The 21,018-nt window shown below is 35.4% G+C and overlaps 1 protein-coding gene across 1 annotated transcript in view; it reads left to right on the top strand.

The window, feature by feature from the left end:
* LOC129742053 (fibropellin-1-like) overlaps positions 1 to 21,018 on the top strand; it is a 120,642-nt gene that overhangs the window by 45,716 nt on the left and 53,908 nt on the right. Inside the window, exon 2 of the mRNA XM_055733900.1 lies at positions 8,042 to 8,143. Coding sequence (XP_055589875.1) covers positions 8,042 to 8,143 — 102 coding nt within the window. The remainder of the gene's footprint in view (positions 1 to 8,041; positions 8,144 to 21,018) is intronic.

Below are 21,018 nucleotides of genomic sequence, written 5' to 3' on the forward strand. Positions count from 1 at the left end.
TTTGGGATATTCAATATTGCTCCTGAGCATTGACCAAAGCTTCGAAACGTATTCTTGATAAGGGAAATCTTTTTGGTGTCCGTGATTATGATGGAAACGTCGTCTGCATAAGCTACTACAAAGTCCAATTGGTGATTGCATATAGTGAGAAGTTTTTCTAAGAGTGGATGAAGGTAAAGAACAAAAAGGTGCATGCTTAAAGGATCACCCTGTCGCACGGAACGTTGGATAGGGAATTCTGGGGAGAGATTTCCATTTACGAGGAGCCTGGAGTACGACATAGACATAATCTTATCAAGAAGGGAAACCAAACCCGGATGGAGAGACATTTCACGCATAACATTTAACAAATAACATTTATTGACCCTGTCAAAAGCATGATCAAAATCAAAAGAGATAAGCTTCCCTGATCTTCGGCGGCAGACTAATTCAGCTATCCGATCTTTAATTGCGGCAAGCGCTTCAAAAATATTCCTCTTCATATTAGAGCATTTTTGATTGGCATTCAATAAATTGTTTTCCTCCATGATTTTTCCCAAACGTTGCTTTAAAATTCGGGACAGCAGTTTGTAATCGAAGTTTAACAGTGATATGGGCCTGAAGCCATTAATCGTGTCGTCCGATGATTTTTTCTTACAAAGTACAATTATGCCTTCTGTGAACTTTTTTTGGATGTTACCGTGCAAAGCTTCGTTGACAACTAAATTCAGCTGTCTGTGGATAATATCAAAGGTTTTCAGATAGAATTCCTTGGCTAAGCCGTCGTTACCTGGAGATTTTCGAGATGCACTACCTTTGATGGCAAGGAAAATTTCTTCTGTAGTAACATCGTCCATAGCATGATGATTGGAGACAGAGCTTGCGGGAATATTACGATTACATGGGAAAGAATTATTAGGTATTTCATTTTGAACTGCATACAAATCAGAGAAATACTGAAATATATGATCACTTATTTCATTCTGGCTAGTAAGGACCTGATTTTCATGTCGAATGCTGTTGATAATAGTCTTTTTCTTACGCCTATCGCAAAGCTGAAACACAGAGATATTTTCACCTCCTATGAGCTTATCATTTTGTCTCACATAACTTTCAGAAATATTTTTTTGGAGTTTGAGCATTTTGGCTTTTATTTTATTGACTTCGGGTAGTGCATTTTGATCAACTAACAAATTGTCATAAGCTCTACGTAAATTAGCCAGAGGTCGGCATTAAAACGCTATTCGCTAATTAGTCCGCTACATTTTTGTTAACTTATTTATTTTTTAACTTTATTTTGGGAGAACTTACGGATAAACAAACTACATCACCTTGTGGAGAATAACATTCATCAGCAATCTTGCTCGAATAATTGCCCCTAGTGGAGTTTGTTTTTCCGTTATTTTACCAGAAAGTTCGTGAGAAAATAAATTTGTCAGCAAAAAAGTAGCGGACTAATTAGCGATTAGCGATTCAACGCTAGACACCTGAAAAAAGCATGTGTCAGCATTCTTTCTTGACTGATTGCTTTGTGTGGAGTTTATTTATCAGCTAGCATAAAATTTTGGTGAAAAAATAAGTGAAAACGAAAGTTATTTAACAAAAAAGGAACAGGCAAATTAGCGATTAGCGTTTTAATGCCGAACACTGAAATAAGCGTATAATATTTCGTTTTCCTGATTGAAATCTCGGAACGTTTGATTAGTTTTCCATTTAAAAAAGTTTCGAATACGTGGTTTGGCACATTCTAGCCACCAACTCATCCAAGAGTTATAGTTTCTACGTTCCCGCAGCCAACGATTATATTTCAATTCAAATTCTTCCAAGTTTTCCTCCGTTAGTACGCTTGACCGTAGAGACCAATAGCCACGACCGTATGGTCTGCCCAGATCAGGAAGCACACATCTCAAACGAAATGCTTTGTGATCAGAAAAACAAGTAGAGTGATATTCCGACAAACGAAGATTAGACACAAGAGATCGAGACACATATATCCTGTCTAGGCGGGATGCAGAATTAGGACGGATAAAACTGTAGGTGATTTGATTCCTGTTAAGGGCATTCCATGTATCACAAAGAGCCAGGTTGTCTACTAGGCATTTTAAGGCTGGGCTATAATTATTTGAACCAGTAGCATCACAGGAAGATATGACACTATTAAAATCACCTCCAATTATCAAATTTTCAGCAGCACTTTGTAAATAATAGGGAAGGGAATTTCGAAACAAGTTTTCACGGATAGAGAAATTATTTGTACCAGATGGTGCATAGATGTTACAAATAGTTACCGAATTACCCAGTTTCACACATATTATTCTACTATCTAGGCTGCGTTGCACGTTCGTGAATGGTATGTGCGCTTTAATAGCAATAGCAGTACCTCTTCTTGTGTTATCAACATTTGTAAGAACAGTAAAATTAGGAAGTGACAAGTTAGGATTTTCAACTTCTTGCAGAAGGATAATATCAAGATCTACTAGACGGACAAATGAAATCAGAGAATTAATTTTGTTGGAGCTAGATATAGCACACAGATTAATGCTGGCAATGTTGTATGATTTTACAGAACTTTCCATTTATATTTTTTTAAATTAAATTTACGGTTAGTAAGTTTTGTTCAATAAAGCTTTTATTTTTTGTAAGCTTGTGGTGAGTTTTTGTTAGAATTAGATTTCTTAAATGGCGATTTGGTTCGTCTTTTTTTCAAGTTACCCTTAACCAGATTTATTTTCTTTGACGAAGAATCATCTTGACTTGACTCCTCGCTCTCAGAAATCTGCATGGAAAGGGAATTGGAAGGGATCTTAAAAAATTTACTCACTATAGCATTATTCGAGGAACGAAGTTCCATACCTTGTACAGTGGGTTGATCAACGGCTACAGATTGTTCCATTTCATCGGCATTAATCGAAATATCGCTGGCAACTGGATTCTCTCCCTCTTCGTCGGTGGGTTTCACTTCGTTGGACATTTCAATAGCACTCTCTTTGGTGTTAGCATTAGGGTCAGGGGTATCAGCACTAGCGGGAAGAGGTACACTAACGACAGGCTCTACTGTATCAGAAACTGAAACTGGTTGCGAAGCGTGCCCACTTAACACATCGGCGAAAGATTTCCCTTTTTGTTGGGCTTCTCGAAGCCGTTTATCGAGATCTGCCTTTTGACCTAGCAGAATCTTATTCTGTACACATGTACTGCCTGGGTGGAGAAGATTGGCACAGTGTCTACATGTTTGTGGTTGATTACGGTAGGTAAGTAAGGTCACTTCACCCTGGATTGTCACAAATGACGGTACATGCTTTCGAAGCTGTATCTTCACAATGCGTGCACCCGTTGGACGACCTTTGTAAACAAAGTTTTCTCCCCATATGAGCTCCTTAATGGAAGTAACATCGCCAAACTGCTTAAGAAAGTTCGAGATCTCTTCGTTCCGAACATTTTCGGACAGGTCGTGTATCTTGACCTCCACTCCTCCGTCATCCATTAGCAAACGAACTTTGGTGCTGACTCCATCCACTTTTATCTCGTGACGCTCGTGATGCTGTTCCACAGCATCTTGGGCAGTTTTGAGGTCGATGCATTTGACATGGGCACAATTTTGAGCATGGTTCATTTGCAAACGAATCACCTGCTCAAATGATAATCCGACCTGCTTATGGACAAACAGGTGGATGTCTTCAAATGTAGGACGCTTGGGGAAATTCGACAGATCCACTTTAAAAGTGTTCTGCCGCGGCCGGGCCGACGCCATCGTCCGGCAAAAAACGAAACAATACTCGCGTGAATACTGAACTCCGAAACGGACGAAATCGATAAGGTTAGCAGCGCGAGAAAAAGAAACGTCTGATCTCGACAAGATCGTGATACTGACTATAGTTAAAAGTTTAATCAATTCAGAAATATTCACATTTTCGTAGATGACGGAAAGAATTAAAGAAATATAAGCTATCAAAGAACGAAAGAACATAAGCCGTAAATATCATGAATTTTTCGAAAAAGATACAACGGCTCACCGACAGGACTTGAACCTGCAATCTCCGCTTCAGTACAACTGAAGCGGAGATTGCAGGTTCAAGTCCTGTTAATTAGGTAATTTTTATATAAAATGTGTATTTTCAATCATTGAAATCTCTACTAGTTCCACCGATTTCCGCGCTAATTTTAAATGGAAATGGTTCCGCTTATCATAAAAAATAATCACAAAAAAGGGGGTGTTGCGAAAATGTGCACTTTTCGATGGACGAGCCTTCCAAAATTGCCAATAAAATACACTAAATGCTTTCTATAGAGCTTCAGCAACTTCTAAACCCATCAAAATGTATGAGACAATTGTAGATCGTGGCTTGTTACAACTTTGTTTCAAAGACAGCGAACCATTTTATCCAATCTACAACATGTCAGGTTCAAAAAACTGTTTTTTCAAGCGATTTATTTTACTTTGACTGTAACTCCTGAGGGTGATGTGACAGGACTTTGACATATTCAACAAACTTATGTATTTTGATCAGATGAACAACTTTGTCGAAGACATCAAAGCTCTAATTTGAAAAACAAAAAAGTTAGCATTTTTATCTCGCTATCGGTGGACCCCTCGGCAAAAATTTTGATATAAGAATATGCTCCTTGTAAAACTGAACAATGTTTCTGAAGACATAAAATGTCTATCTCTTCATCTCTGGGCGCTATTAATTTCGTACAGCTAGATTGATGTTCTGCACCACTGTGCAGTGGTAACGAGACAACGGGGTGAATTTTGTCAAAAAGGACATCAACTCACCCAACTGCCCTCAATTCGGCCCTATAAAAATATTGGAAAATTGTCAAGCAGAAAATGAACAAGAATGGTAGGACGACTCGGGATGCAACAGAGAAGAAGAGATGGTGGAACGAATGGCCACTGAGGTCAGTAAACAGGGTGTCTAAACTATAATGAGCGGTATTCGACGAGAAGCTCGAACTTTCATCAAAACCACATCGGACAATTTTTTAAAATATTTTTCATTTCAAATGCAATAAAAGACCTACATTTTGAGTAAAAAGCATTTTTATTTTGTTAACATAGCTCCGAGATAGACCAGATAGATAGAGTAATGCGTCCAGGTTTAAGATGATCCATGCTTTATCTTCAAAAATTTCTAGAGGAGTGATAAAAGACTAGATTAACATGCTGTGCATAATCTTTAAGAACTACAATTGCAAAATTTTCTAAATATGGGATACTATTAAGGTCGTACTTTTGACCCACCCTACTCTACATAGTTTTCTGCCTCACGACATAATCTGATGAACAATATTCCTCCAATTCACTCGGTCCATGACAACCGTTCTTCAACTTCTCGTCATCCCACATACATCAGATCACGCTCCACTTGGTCTAACCACTTCTCTCGTTGCGCTCGATCTTGACCTTATTATTACTGTACAAGCAGGCTCGGTCATTTTAAGGCCTGCCAGCCAGCATATACTGCATCTTGTACGGGTCAGTCGCTCGTGTCGTATGTGGTTTTGAAGTCGATGAACAGGCGATGCCTGAGTATTTAGTATTTAAGTAAGATTTGTCGTAGTGTAAAAATCTGGTCCGTCGTAGACCGTACCTCCATGAAGCCGTCCTGATGACTTCCTACGAGTCTGTTTGCTTGTGGCGTTAGGCGGCGGAGTAGGACATGGGACAGCACTTTGTAGGCGGCCATCTTGTCCGGGATCTTTTTGATAAGTTCAGTTGCGATGTCATCCTTCCTAGCCGATCTGTTGCTATCTTGCTGGCGAATGATTTCCTTAACTACACTCATCATTGGCAGCGGTTCCTATACGTCGTTGGCTACGCTGGCGATGTACAACCCCCACGGTCTTGGTCTCCTGCATGTATGTCGTCCCGGCCTTATCCCGGTACATTTCGGCCTGCGACCAGAGATGTTAAAATCGCGAGTGTACATACTCGCATTTTGCCCTTCTTTGCAGAACGATTTTATTATGTTTAACTCAAACTGCAATGATGCTATCGATAGTTCAACTCGGAAAGCATCAGGAAGTAAGCTTCGGGTAAACTCAGCAGGAGAAAACAGAAATCAGGGGACTCATCAGCGAAGCGAACGTACAGTTCTGCGAATTTAAAATTCAATTCGTTTTCGTTCGGCAGCCGATACATCAATCGGACAACGGGCGGGGCGTGGCTAAAAGTGAAAGATACAAGGGAACGGGAAACGAGCAAGAGAAGGGTGCCAGGCAATGTTCACTCGGTCCGTCGGGCAACGAACGATCGTGTGCATTCGTGTACGGTAAGCTTCGTTATGTTGATTCGTTGTGTGATTTTATTCCTGTGAGGCATGGAAAACATCAACATTGACGTAATTGACGTACATTGACGTAATGATTAGAACGAAGATAAAATCAAACTCGGTAGAAATCAGCCGAATAATTCTTTCCACAGCAAATTCACGCACCTCTGCTTGCGACACGAAGGCTTCACGTAATGCTTTGAGCTTCTGATAGAACTTTCATGTTTCTGGGACCGATGCTGCTGCTCCAGCTCCTCGAGCTCCTCCTCATGTCACACGTTTCAACGGGTGCTTCTTTGCACTACTGCTGCCCACGCGGTGTTCTCTTCATCCATCACTCTCCTACACTCCTCGTAGAACAAGTCGTTTCGTCGTGTTCGTTCCACATACCCGACAAAGTTCTTCGCAACACTGTTGGTGGCTGTCTTAATGGTATCCCAAATCCCAACAGCCCTCGTTAAGCTCGCCCTCTGCTGGCAGCGCTGCTTAGAGCGATTGCACGAAGTCTGCCGCGATCTCAGGTTGAATCAGTCGTGTGATATTTAACCGAGGCGGTCGTCGGTTTCGTATTTTGTTCACTACGGAGAGTTTTGGGCGTATCTTCACTATCACTGAGTTAATTACTCAGCAATTATAATATTTAAACGAGTTTGCTATTCTTTAAATAAAATTAAAATTCTTTGCTCGAAAATAAAAATCTTTTATGAGTACCTTTTCCTGGTTTCCGATTTTAGTAAACACACTTTCTCCCGATTCACCAACAGAAACTCCACGCATCGCTTTCAAAAGTCGTAATAAATTTTGAGTCCGATGCTAATAAAAATAGATCCTGCTTCAAGCCCGGGATTCCAATAGGTACGTTTTTTCCTGTTTCTGATAGAAAGTAGTTCAAACGAACTTTGCAAAGTGAAAAACCGGACCGGGGCACAATCCGGAAAATTTACAAAGACTCTAATCCGGGCACGTACGGAAAATGCGAATCGCCCGGATGGAGCTACCCTTGGATGTGAGTCTGTCTTCCCAGCTGGCTAGGAGGGAGCAAACCAAACGGGCCAGTTTTTTATGTTTTATGTCTGCTGGATGGAAAACTCCGGCTGCAAGAAAGTAGCAGATTGCCCTTCCTCCTCTGCCCACTTTGGAATTTAACGCTTCCTACCTTCCAGCCACACCTTCTTTATGAGGAAGAGAGAGAAAGATGGAAAGAGAGCAGAAAAAAGTGCAGAATAAGTGCTGGATTTTATGGTGTTTTAAAGAGCAAGCTAATTTAAATATTATTACAAGTCATAATTCAACGCCACTTAGACATCGGGATGGGCACTGAATTAATATTGGAGAGTTTCTGTTTTATGTGTAGGACATGGTGCCTGGGCCTGGGGGTTGGCCGATATCAGTGTAATAAGTAGGTATAGAGCAGCCCCCGGAGCATGTCTGGGAATAATTTCGAGGACTTTTTAGGCGCGATTAATTGATTCGAAGCGCTCAATTTAATTCCTATAATACCTTGTAGCAGCAGCAGAACTGGCGGGAATGATTCTTCCGGTTAGCCGTTCTAATTTTGGCTGACTAATGGTGCTTTCATCTTTTTAATGACTAGCATCACATCCATCTAATTATTATTGGATCAATGTTTTCAATCTATATAAAAGTTTTACCACGATCGAATTCTTCAAATTTCTTTGCATTGAACAAAAGTGTACAAAAATTATTAACGTGGAAAATTTTAATTTAAAGTATTGAAGGTTTCTGTAAATCATGTATTAACATCCTGTTTTCTTACCTCTTTGCAGATCATACTATTGTGCTTGCTATCCAGGCTTTAGTGGTCCGGACTGTGGCTATGGACCACTTTGCAAAAATTCGCATATCTGCGAGAATGGAGGAACATGCAAGTAAGTATAAAAAATATTATTTTTCTTTCGATTTAATTTTTTTCAGGTTGAGGTATCTATATTAATTCCAACTTTTATGAAAACAGGTCAAGGAACCTTATCTATAGAGTGTACTTTTCCCGAGCATTTTAGCGTTCCCTTAAATCGGGAAATATGAGGCTCGTTTTCCCGGAAATTCTCGGGATCCCGGAAAATTGAAAATTAGAATTTTAACACTATACTGCAAACGAAACCTCTATCTCTATGAAATTTTTAAATTTTAAGGTGCCTCAAAATTTCAATTTACAATTAAAAAACCCAGGTTTTTTTGTTTCAAAATATTTCATTTCATTGTCTATGATTTTGTGACTGTCAACAGTTTGCAAAACGGAAGTTATGATTGATGAGTGTTGCAAAATAGAATATTCAGAGTCTTTTCGTAGCATTGCTTTATTAGAATTGTCTTGTTTTATAGATTGTTTGTCGTTTTTAGCTTTTAAACTAAGTTTTGCGAACGAAAAATCATTTTTTTCTAATTCAACGTTTTAACCAGTTTTTAGAAAAAAAAAGTTTAAGTCATATATCAAGGTAGAATTATCATTTTCCTTGCTCATTCTGATCTATTTTCCCATTCAGATCGTGTAATTTTTTACAAATTAATGTATCTTTTTTTAAACCTCAAGAAAAATTTTTGTGAATATATGACTAAAAAATATCCTCACGTTTCGGAGACATCTGGATTTTTATTCCAGGTTTTACACTAGCACTATTCATTAAAAGGTAAATGGAAATATAAATCGAAAAAATAAAGATTACAATAATATCACAAGCAATTGAAACATTTACCAATATCGTGTTTTTATCATAGTTTTTAAAACAAGCCAACAACTAAGCATGACAACATTTTAATTTTCTTAAGAGCGTTCAAAATTCTAATTTGTGTTAAATGTTCTTATTTTTTAAATAACGTAATTGAACAGATATTCCAAATACTTTTGCAGGATCCAATTATAATAGATTTATTGTGCCTTGTCTCAACACTATTGTTTGACTCATTGCACTTCCCAAATTTGTATATAAGTTGTTTCAAAGATTCAGAGATAATTTAATTTACTAAGCAAAAGCTGAGCAAATGTGATTTGCTTTATTATGTAAGCTACTGGATTATCCCCAACATGACAAATATCGTGAGTAAAATCTAAAAATGGACTATTCCCTAACAAAAAAATCCTCAAAATTCACCATTTACTAAGTTTTTTGTCCAGAATAAATCATTTTCCAAAAATAGTTCCTTAGGAGGGAACATTTGGATAAAACCTTGCACAAAACCTTGACTTTTACTTCTTGTTTAATCTTATTTTTTCTCATGTATCAATTCTTTGTTAAAGCATTTTTAGATGTTCCTTGTTAGTTCTTGAAAAGAGTGATTTTTTCCGTTTCTTGTCTTCTCTTTCAAATTATCAAATTATTTAAACAAGTTTGAAATGTTGAACGAATGGAAAAAAATATTATAAAAAATTATAACCTACCAAACGTTTTGTGGAACCATTCTATACTGTTAGGATTTTTAATTTTTTCATTTAAGGGACAACATTAGAGACATTTAAACCCTAGTTCTCTCTCGAGTGTCAATATGACACTATTGGAGGTTTGGCGGTTTGTATCTTTATTCGGGTGCATCCAAATAAAACAATTTCTTCGGGGACCCTCAATGAATTATTAAAATCTTCAATTTTGCTTCACTACTTTTATTATGGACGTACCCTGAAAGCCCAGGAATAAAAACCCTATTCAGACCTTGTGGGCTAACTTGACACTCCTCGCTTGAAGCCGCTGTTTCTCCATTGTTTTTCAACCGATTTCTACTAAGTTTATAGTTTTGGAAACCTCGTAATGTTACTCAAATATGTTTCTCAGACAAGCCATTTGGTTCCCTGACTAAAACTCTTTAGTTTTCTGTTATTTAAAGTCTAAGAAAAAAACCCGAAAAAGCATGCTTCGATAAAATGATTGTAGATCGGCTACGAAATGCTTAACAAAAAAAATCACTTCGTGTAAAAGAAAGCTGAAGTAAGAAGCTATACGTTGCACATAAACATGTATTTTTTTCAATTTTTCTTAAGATCATGGCTACAAAAAATGTAAAAAAAGTGGTGAAAAAACCGGACTTTTCTATCAATGAACCGTCAAAATTGTTTCAGTCACATCAGATAAATTTCGAAAAGAGGGTTAAAAAGTTCACGTTAACTAGCACATTTCTGTATTTTTAGATTGTCAAAAAAACAGAGTTTTTGACGATTTTTCAAAAGAAACTGATTTTCTTATATTTTTTTTTTGTTCATTTGCAATTTTTCCAGATTTTCTTGTGAGAAAATTCATCTTTGCACTGGATTTTGAGTATATAAACGCAAGATTTTCACAATAAATTTATATTCACCAGAAAGCCAATTTCATACCGATTCAAGTGGTTTAGTAACATAAGTACAGCATCATAACAGTTAAACAGCTAATGAAGCTTTTTATCTTTATCTAAGCTTTAGATTTGAGATTTTGAAGAGAATGGAAGAATTAACTCAATTGAAATAGTGAAACCATGGAATAGAAATAATTTTTTTCTTGTGATGAAAGATTTGATAAACAATTTATTAATAAGATAGTCTTAAGTAATTTTCACGAATCATTTTAAATTCTGAATTCTAGTTTGGAGATCATGTCAATTTTACCAGATAGTATGTGCTGAAATTTTTACCAATTTTTACAAAAAAAAGCGTAATATGATATTTTTATATCCTCGATACGTAGGGGAGATGGGGGCATAATGGCCACCTTAAGGAAAACGGTTATTTAACCATAGAAAATAGCTATAATATGGAGGTTACATTATTGTTTCGTGTTCAGACATTTGAAAAGCCTATTCCCTAACAGGCTGAAGCGTGAAAAACTAGATGAAAACGTTAAAAAATGCATTTTAAAAAATTTTGCCAAAAGCTGAAAACCAGCCACTGTGGAGGCATAATGAGAACCCCCCCTTAGGCAGTATGAGCACCATTAATCAGAGCAAGATGTGCGTTTTTGCCGGGGAATCTAGCAGCGAATTCAATTCGATGAAGTCGGGTGAGTCGTAGATTCATCAAACAAAGCAATAACAATATAATCTTGGTCTGTTTGTAGAATACAAACAATTCACGCACGCTCATACATTAAGTGCTTTGTTCGGAGGATGATGCTACTAGCCGTATAATGTAACAATAAAAAAAATCGATCATGATTTGTGAATGGAAAAAATCACCTCGAACAGAAATCTAACTCTAGTCTTTTGATTACCTCTCCGACACCTTACCAATAGGCTAAATTGTCGGATGAAAACTAGTCAAGGTGGGGCGCTATAAATCAATTTTAATTCGCTGCTAGATTCTACGGCAGAAAATGCTCATTATGCCTCGATAATATGGTGCTCTATATGCCCCTAGTCAACAAATTTAAGTAAAAACGTGTTTTAAAACTGATAAAAGTGAAAAATAAAAAAAAAATTGATGGTAAAAATTGAGAAACAATGTGTACATCATGTTGCAGTGCGTACATTATAGATCAAGGTTATTTTAAGATCATAAGAGTTTATTTCGTGGTGCTCAAAAATTATAATATTTTCGTAACTTGAGAACCAAGCTAGTTTTTTTTAAATATCTCTGTGAAGATGATAAGGAGATTCCTTTTTTTGTGAAAAATTAATACTATAGGAAGTACGAAACAAATCCTCATGAAAATTTATTTAAGAAAATACGCACTTTCGTAGAAAAGCGTAGTTCTCATTATGCCTCGGGTGCTCGTTATGCCCTCATCTCCCCTAGATAACGAAAATGGTTTCGTATTTTAGATCAATCAAAAAGATGGAAAATTGAAAATTTCTCATTTATGAAAAATCAACGTTTTTATAAGTGAATCATAATTTAAAACACTCAGGGAGAGACCCGTGCGAAGGACCCATCCATGTGGGGGTGGGAATCAAAAAACATTTCAAAGTTCAAATTTTACTTATAATAGTAATGATACAAGATGAATAAGGAAATGCATTTCTACATCATTTCTTACTTATAATAATCAAAGAAACTCAAAAATTAACATTTTTTCTGATAAAATAAATCAAAACTTCCTTAACAAATCACAAATTGTGAATCAAAAATCGCCTACTAACGAATGATAATGACATTGTCCCAACTTGAACTTTTCATGACAAAAACAAATAAATCTTTGTCGTTGTCGCACGCTCGAAACGATAAAGACAAATTTCTTTGCAGATGGATCGCGATAATATTTTTTCAGAACATTCGTTTGTTGCTGCTGAAAAATATAAGGATAAGCGGTTCCGAAAAAAAACCAACTAAAAGGTATCGGATCATAACTTGCGACATATTGGAAGAAAGCTCTTGGCCTCTTCATGAAGGGATTCGATAGGAAAAGTAATTCGGGGACACTGGGCCGTGGCCATGGCCGGTTCCGGAACGAATATGTCAAAGTCATCGGATCGAGACTTGCGACATATCGAAAGAAAGCTCTTGGCCTCTTCATGAAAAGAATCGATAAGAGAAGCGATCCGGGGACACTGGGTCGTGACCATGGCCAATCTGGCCGATTCCGGAACGAAATTTGTCAAAGTCATCGGATCGAGACTTGCGACATATCGATAGAAAGCACTTGGCTTACTCATGAGAGGAATCGATAGGAGAAGCGATTTGGGAACACTGGGTCGTGGCCATGGCCAATCTGGCCGGTTCCAGAACGATGTTTGTCAAAGTCATCGGATCGAGACTTTCGGCAAATAAATCGAAAGCTTTCTTGGCCTCTTCATCAAGGGAATGGATAAGAGAAACGTTTGGGAGACACCGGATCGTGGCCATGGCCAATCTGGTCGGTTCCGGAACGAAATATGTCAAACTCATCGAATAGTGACTTGCGATATTTTGATAGAAAGCTCTTGGCCTCTTCATTAAGGGAATCGATAGGAAAATCGATTCGGGGGCACCAAGTCCCGGCAATGGCAAATCTGGCCCGCTCCGGAACGAAATTTGTCAAAGTCATCGAATTCAGACTTGCGATACATCGAAAGAAAGCTCTTGGCCTGAACATGAAGGGAATTGATGAGAGAAGCAATTCGGGGACACTGAGTCGCAGGCATGGTCAATCTGGCTGGTTTCGGAACTAAATCTATTAAAGATAGTTCCGGTACATAAAAAAAATTAACAAATCGAGTGAATTGATGAAAATTGATTGTAAGATTTATAATGAGATCTTCTGAAATTATAAATGGCTGGAATTTTGAATGAGGAGCACTTTTAATGGTAAAAGTAATATTTATTTTTTTTTAAGACAAAACAAAATCTTAATAAAAACAGTAAGAAAATAGAAAATGTTAGTTTGAAGTTGGGTTTGTAAAGCATCGTGAAGGGCGGACTCAACAAGTTGTTTGTTGAGTTTAACCTTCAACACATTTTGGATACTATCTCCAGATAGACGATTACGCTGGTTAGTAAAGACCCTGTTGAACGCAGTAAAATCGCGTTCAACATCTGACTGGGATGATACTACGGCCATGACAACTCGAGCAATCCCCCAGTAGCGAACATCTTGTACCCTTTGCGAGTACCAGTCCAGTAATGGACGATGTTGATTTTTTCTGCTGGACTGATGCGGTCTTGGTGTTGTATGTTGATTATCTTATCCTCAAAAGATGATGGCCTATTCTGCCGAGAGGATGTTCCTTCTCTAAAAAATTGAATAAAGTAATTATCGATATCAAAAGTGTTGGCCATGGCCACGACCCGGTGTCCCCGAATCACTTCTCCTATCGATTCCTTTCATATTCAGGCCAAGAGCTTTCTTTCAATATGTCGCAAGTCTGAATCCGATAACTTTGACATTTTTCGATCCGGAACCGGTCACATTGGCCATGGCCACGGCCCAGTGTTCTCGAATCGCTTCTCCTATCGATTTTTTTCATGTTCAGGTCAAGAGCTTTATATCAATATATCGAATGTCTCGATCCGATGACTTTGACATATTTCGTTCCGGAACCGGCCAGATTAGCCATGGCCACGACCCAGTTTGGCCATGGCCACGGCCCAGTATCCCCGAATCGCTATTCCTAACGATTCCCTTCATGAAGGGGCCAAGAGCTTTAAATTCATATGCCGCAATTCTCAATACGATAAGTTTGCCATTTTGCGTTCCGGAACCGGCCAGATTGGCCATGACCACGAGCCAGTGTCCCCGAGTCGCTTCTACAATCGATTCCCTTCATGAAGGGGGCATGAGCTTTCCATTGATATGCCGCAAGTCTCAATCCGATGACTTTGAAATATTTCGTTCCGGATCCGCCCAGACTGGCCATGGCCACGACCTAGTGTCCCTGCTCTGAACCACTTCAAATATATTTTCCTATAATGTTAGGCCAAGGCTCAAGAGTTCTTCTCAGATAGGTTATGATCTGATCACATAATTATTCATTTTTACGAAATCAGATAGATTAGCCACATAATCGAAGCGGATTGTCCCAAGTTTTAAATTTCAGGACAATTTCACATTAGAATTTGTCATTATCTTCTCAACGACGCGACAATTCTTGATTGCCTATTTCATTTTGTCATGATACACATACGGGAGTGACAAAAGGTTGTCGCACAGAGAGAAAATAAAGACAAAACCACACGCCGACTTTGTCGCTTGTTTCAAGACAATATCAGCGACAATTTGATTCACTGATCACAATGCAAGTTTCCATGCAGCAATCCATGATATTTTCTGTAAGTAATTGATAAATTTTCCACAATTATGTTTCTTATTCTGAACCAGAAATTTGCTTCACAATAAATTTGAAGGAGTCCAGTTTTAAAATTTGAAATCAATATTCCCAAAACAAAAATGAAGAAAAAAAGTTGAATTCTTAAGTAAATTTCAGATCAAGTAAAAATAATTCGTGACAAATTATTAGGAAATTAATAATAATTGTTGATTGAATATTATCCATCTTAATTAACATTTCTTTTCATCATTTTCAACTGAAGGGTTGGTTGAAAAATTCCGCTGAAGTCTTTTGAATTGAAAATAACTATCAATCGTGAATAGAAAAGTGAATTTTTGATTACGAAAAAACAAAGGCTTATGTTTTAGAACACCAAAAATTCATTATTGAAAATCAAAGACAGGATTTTCAAAAAAATTCCTTAAAACTGAAATAGTTTGACTTTAAAATTCGGTGAATTTATTAAAATATTAAAAGTTTTCTCAAAAATTCGGTAAATTTATTTGAAAATTTTAATATAATTTGAAGATTAAAAAGACTAGTTTTTTATACCATTTAAGAAGGATTTAATCCAATTAACACGTCTTACCATGATAAAAACTTCTTCAAAGAATTTAATTGATAACTCAAAGGAGAACAAATTGACACATTTCAAAACTCCATATCAAAAAATCCTAATGTGATAGTCCAAATTTGATAAAAGATTCGAGTTCAGGACGCTTAAATCAATCATTAAAACATAAGCACCGAATGTTTTAATGATTGATTTAAGCGTCCTGAACTCGAATCTTTTATCAAATTTGGACTATCACATTAAGATTTTTTGATATGGAGATTAGAAATGTGTCAGTTTTAAAAGAAATCAACAGATTAACTATCAAACCTACATTTGAAAAAAAAATCAGATTTTGATTTTGTTTATTTTACTTCATTCACTTAAGGAATAATATTTTAATGCTGATGATACATGATGATGATGCTGATCTAAAAAAGTAAAATTTAAAAATTAAAAAAAAATTGGAAAAGTACGATTTGATACAAATATTTTTAACATTACTTTAGAAAGTTTAAAAAAACTGATTTCGTTTAACAGTTTTTTTGATTTTTAAAACTGTTATTTCAAAATTTGTATGTCTAGTTTGAAGTTAAATACAAAGGGTTAATTGAATTGCAAATCAAAATTTATAATGAGAATTGTTTTTCAATTCGTGACCGTCATGAAGTTTCGTAAAATGAAATTTTTAACCCAAGGATTATCTTAGACTAAATTCCGCCAGATGCGAGCAAATTTTTAACTTGCTTGTTTTCACTAATTTTCTAGGTGTTTAACCTTTTAAAATTAAGTTATTTCTCGATACTACGGTGAAAATTCCAATTTGAAAGAATCTTCATGGGGGAGCGGTTAAACCTTAAAATCCCTCTCCCCTTCACCGCACGGCTTTGCTACGAGAACTTATACAGAAAATAAAATATTTGTTGTGTAAATTTTGAGTTTTTTTTTTATAATTCAGGTCTTTTTTTATATATGGATCGAATGATTCAATGAAGGATTAAAAATTTCATATTTTAAGCAATTAAACTATCTTATCAATATTTGAACACAAAATTTAAGGTGTATAACTATAAAAGATCAACTTCTTTGCCAAATAAAAAGAAGGCAATTAAAAACATGATCGTAAAAATGACATTTCAAGCTTTGATAATTCGGAAAACAATTTTAATTTAAAAAAAAATGCTGTATCATCAATTCGAATCAGGTTGCGAGAAACAACTCTTTTTTTTGTCGATAGAATAAGTGGCCGTAATAATATTTCTTTGTGTTCTTGAAAAAAATTTTATTCAAATTTTTGAAACTGGCGAATTTTTGTTCTTATACATTTCAATGCAAGATTTTTTTTACAATTCTTACTTATAAGTTTTAAACTCAAAATTGGTAAAATTCGTACTGTGGATTTGTATTTCGAATATAAGGGCTAAAATAAATGGCATTTTAGTAATTTCTGTTAATGTAGCTTATTTGGATAAGCAGATCTAATATAACAAAATTTTATTATTAACCCTTTGTTGCATTGTGCTGTTTTGAAACAACACTAATCCCAACCCAAATCTAAATATTTCGGAAACGCTTAGTTTTTTTTAAGTGATGCACCGACAAAAAATAATATTCTGAATAAAATATATATATATATATATATATATATATATATATATATATATATATATATATATATATATATATATATATATATATATATATATCCAATGGAATTTTTATTACGATGTTTTAATGTAAAGCTTAGTTCTTTTAGAAATGGGACAGTTACGAATGCCTGTATCTAAAAAACCATTCGTTTGAACGAAATACTTTCTATGAAGAAAAAGAAGGTAATGTTATTATCTTTCATGAAAAAATTTGAAAAAAAATATTTACCGTTTTTTGCTAAAGAAATTTCTACTTTATTCTTGGTATCTCCCATTGGCCGGCGCACACTTTTTTCAGCCATGGTATTGATCAGTTTCTCCAACTTATATGTATGTATGTATGTAGATAATCCACCATGGGTGCACGGATTCACCGCAGTTTCGCCAACGTATGCGCTTAATTGCATTCTTTAGATTATTAGTTCGGCCAATCTTCAATGCAAAATACCACATACCCGACACCATGGCTTCGTTTGAACTGTCATGTAATGAATGTATTTCGTGTATGTGTATGTCTTATTTGTAGAACAAGCAAACAGTTTCGCAACCGTATAAAATTCATAACATTTTCAGTGTTATGAATCTTTGACAGGTATTCCGCATGCGTGTAGATACCTGCCCAGCTGGCAACTGATTGAATGTTCTTATATAATATAGTCAATAAATGAAATAGTTATACAATAGAATAACCTTACCTATATACCCGTCTTACCTCAAAACACTCTAAGCTTACCTTTAGCTGTAACCGACCTTATTTAGCATCATAACCATATTTAATCCATCTGATCTAAAATAAACAATTTTTATACCATTAAAAAATTTCGAAGCATAATATTTGAACAAAGTATCGAAAATGATTAATTCAGTTTAAGTATAAATTACTAAGAACAGTAAACATGACCACGCCCTACAAAAATTTAAAACGTAAATGTCGCCAGTGAATAATATTTAAATATAAGTCTCCAGTATCACGAAAAAAGCTGATGACATTCAGCTCGGACTTTTCTAATTCCGATCATATAATTTCATCATAAACAATATTTTTTTTTATAAATGTGCATCATGTAACTGAAACAAAATATCTGCTGGGTGCTAAATATCAGTTGAATGAACATGTAAATGAATTACTGTGAATAATGGTCAGTTATCTGTTATGCTATGGTTAAACTAGTATAATTTTATTCTATGGAAGAAAATTTGTTAATTAAATTGTTAAATTATTGAATTTATTTAAATATTTGAAAAATCCCCATAAAATAAAACACGGTCGATATGAATGTAACAATGAGATAAAAATCTGCAGACATACGAAGCTATCATAGTAAAAATATAATGAAAGGAGTATAACATCATTGAGCCAATATCATCTGAGAAAAAATATAAATTACATGTTGATTGAATGTAGGCTGGAACTGAAAAGAATGATTTAAAATACTAGGTATAAGCATCATTGCGATAATTAAAGAAATCAATTATTCATCACTTCACCTGCAAGAATTAAAAATGGTTATCAAAATAAATCGGTGGTTATATGAAAAAAAAGTAAGTTTAATGTGTGCGTAAAACCAGGCTGAAAAAATGGATGGAATGATCATTATGGACACTGATACTGATCATTCAACTTATAAATGTTCCAAATCATCTGAAAAATAAGAAGTCAAATGACCATGTCATGGAAAGGATTGGAATTTAGTAAACACGTTCAATACTATAATTTCAGCAGTTCCGCAAGTTTTCCGCATATCGACTGATAATTCTATAATTAAGTTTTTGAAGTAATTGAAATATAAATCGTGATGAAATCCTGTCCCTTTATCAGTAAAAATATTTGAATTTGTTTACTTTCCAATGTGATGACAATGTATTATTGAGCTGCAATTTTCAATAAAATTAAGCTGAGTTAAGCTGAGTTAAGCTGAAAATAGTATGTTATTAGCAGTAGAATATTTTAAATTTTGTGTAGGTTGAACAAGACAATAAGAATATAATATGCAAAACATTGACAACAAATATATCATTGAATGATGTTAAGATTATCTGGCCATCTACCTGGACTATCTAATTTGGAATGATGCAACAAAAACATGATAAATATAAATTTCACATTACCTTACATCGACCCAATTTACTTAAGGAATAGGTTAGTTTCAAAGCTAAAATGTACCAGCTATATAAATGTTTTTATTTAAAGTTTGCCCTTTGTGTTGAATTGTTCCTAGATGATATTCCTCAATTCACTGCAACTTTCAAAAATTTTATACAGAATATTGTTCAAAATGAAATTTAATACATATTTTTCACGTAAAACGTAAACGCTACCAAGAATATAAATACCTTAAAACAACTGGATTGATGATTATAGGAAAAAAAGGTCATTAAAAATCGAATGAATCGAATGAAAAAAGTTAAGTTGATCCATGGATAAATATCTGTTACTTATCAAATTTGTTAATATTATGTGAAGTACAACAGTAACAATTGATAACAATACATAATAATTAATGGTTTGGTTGATACAGTGTTTAGAAGGTAAAAAGTGTCACGAGTCGAAAATTTCGGACCATTTAAAAAAATAATTTCTACATTAATGAAATCCTAGTATCTGATATATGTTTGAATTTTTAAAGCGAATACGACCTAAAAGGGAGGAATAATGTAGATAGTGTATGAAGAAAGTAAATTGTTAGGTTGTTTATTACTCAGCCATCAATATAGTTATTTTATGAACGATTTCTTTTACTTGAAGGAGCACCAATTAGATCAGCTTTCGCTACTGGAATACAGAGTTCGCTCCAAATAGAAAAAAAAAACATAAATACTTAGCTTTTATCGGTTCCAGAGCTTTGCTTAAATAATTCATTTGGCAAACCACACACCACATGATTCATGCGTGACGAATCCTTTATGTCAGTGTCTCACAGGAGAAAGCGAGACAGGACATTATCTGAGACAAGAATATTTACTTGATACAGCAGGAAAAAAAAGCTCAATTCATCTGATGATGTTTTCGGCAACACTTTAGCCATTTGAAAGAGCGAGACGACACGATTCATCCCCACGCGCATGCGCGTTAGCACTTCAGCACAAAACCGATATGGAGAAAAAAAAACCGTCTCCCGAGAATGATTTCACGAATTAATTTGAAAATATGCGACCGGTTTTTCACTTTAAAGCACTCTGTTTTTAGGAAGAAGCTCACCCTTAACTCTTCTTCTTAACCCCATTTAGTTTTCAACACAAAACATACCCTTCAAATATGCTTCCGTTCTTTTTTAACGAATAAAACCGGGCTCGTGTCTTAATCTGGCTAAATCGTTCATGATTTTATGTTCTTTTAGATCTCCTTTAGCAATCACCATACGAAAAACACCACAACGTCTTCTGAAGCGCTCTTGGCAAACGCAAGAAAATCACAGCAAGCCATGCGATAATTCAAATTTGCGCTCTCGAAGCAACTTATAGTGGACACCAACTAATGCTTCTGCACCGAGCTCATCCTAAACGAAATTTAATTTCTTTCCACTGTTCAATTCGAAAAATTATTCAACTACTTCGCAAAGCATTCTTTCTAAATTCTATGTAGGTTATCTTCCACTTCAATGTAGCACAACTTTCAATTTTGAAAACGAAAATGATTCCGGCACCAGGGCGATTTTACTTGAAAGCGAAAATGTAATCCGACGCACTGACTAAATTCAACGAACCGTTCGCGACGGGTGCTCAATGAAGACTCTCTTGATCAGTTTCTCCAACTTATACTTCGTAAAATCTATATTTTAGGTAGCTTCACCCTCCTTCTTCAATTTCTGATACTTTTTGGTCCAATACTTCTCTGGAAACTGGAAACTGGAAGCATTTTAGTGGATACAGTTGTTTCGAAATGATCAAATTATATTAT

Source organism: Uranotaenia lowii, chromosome 2, assembly GCF_029784155.1.
Source record: "Uranotaenia lowii strain MFRU-FL chromosome 2, ASM2978415v1, whole genome shotgun sequence".
Lineage (NCBI taxonomy): Eukaryota > Metazoa > Arthropoda > Insecta > Diptera > Culicidae > Uranotaenia > Uranotaenia lowii.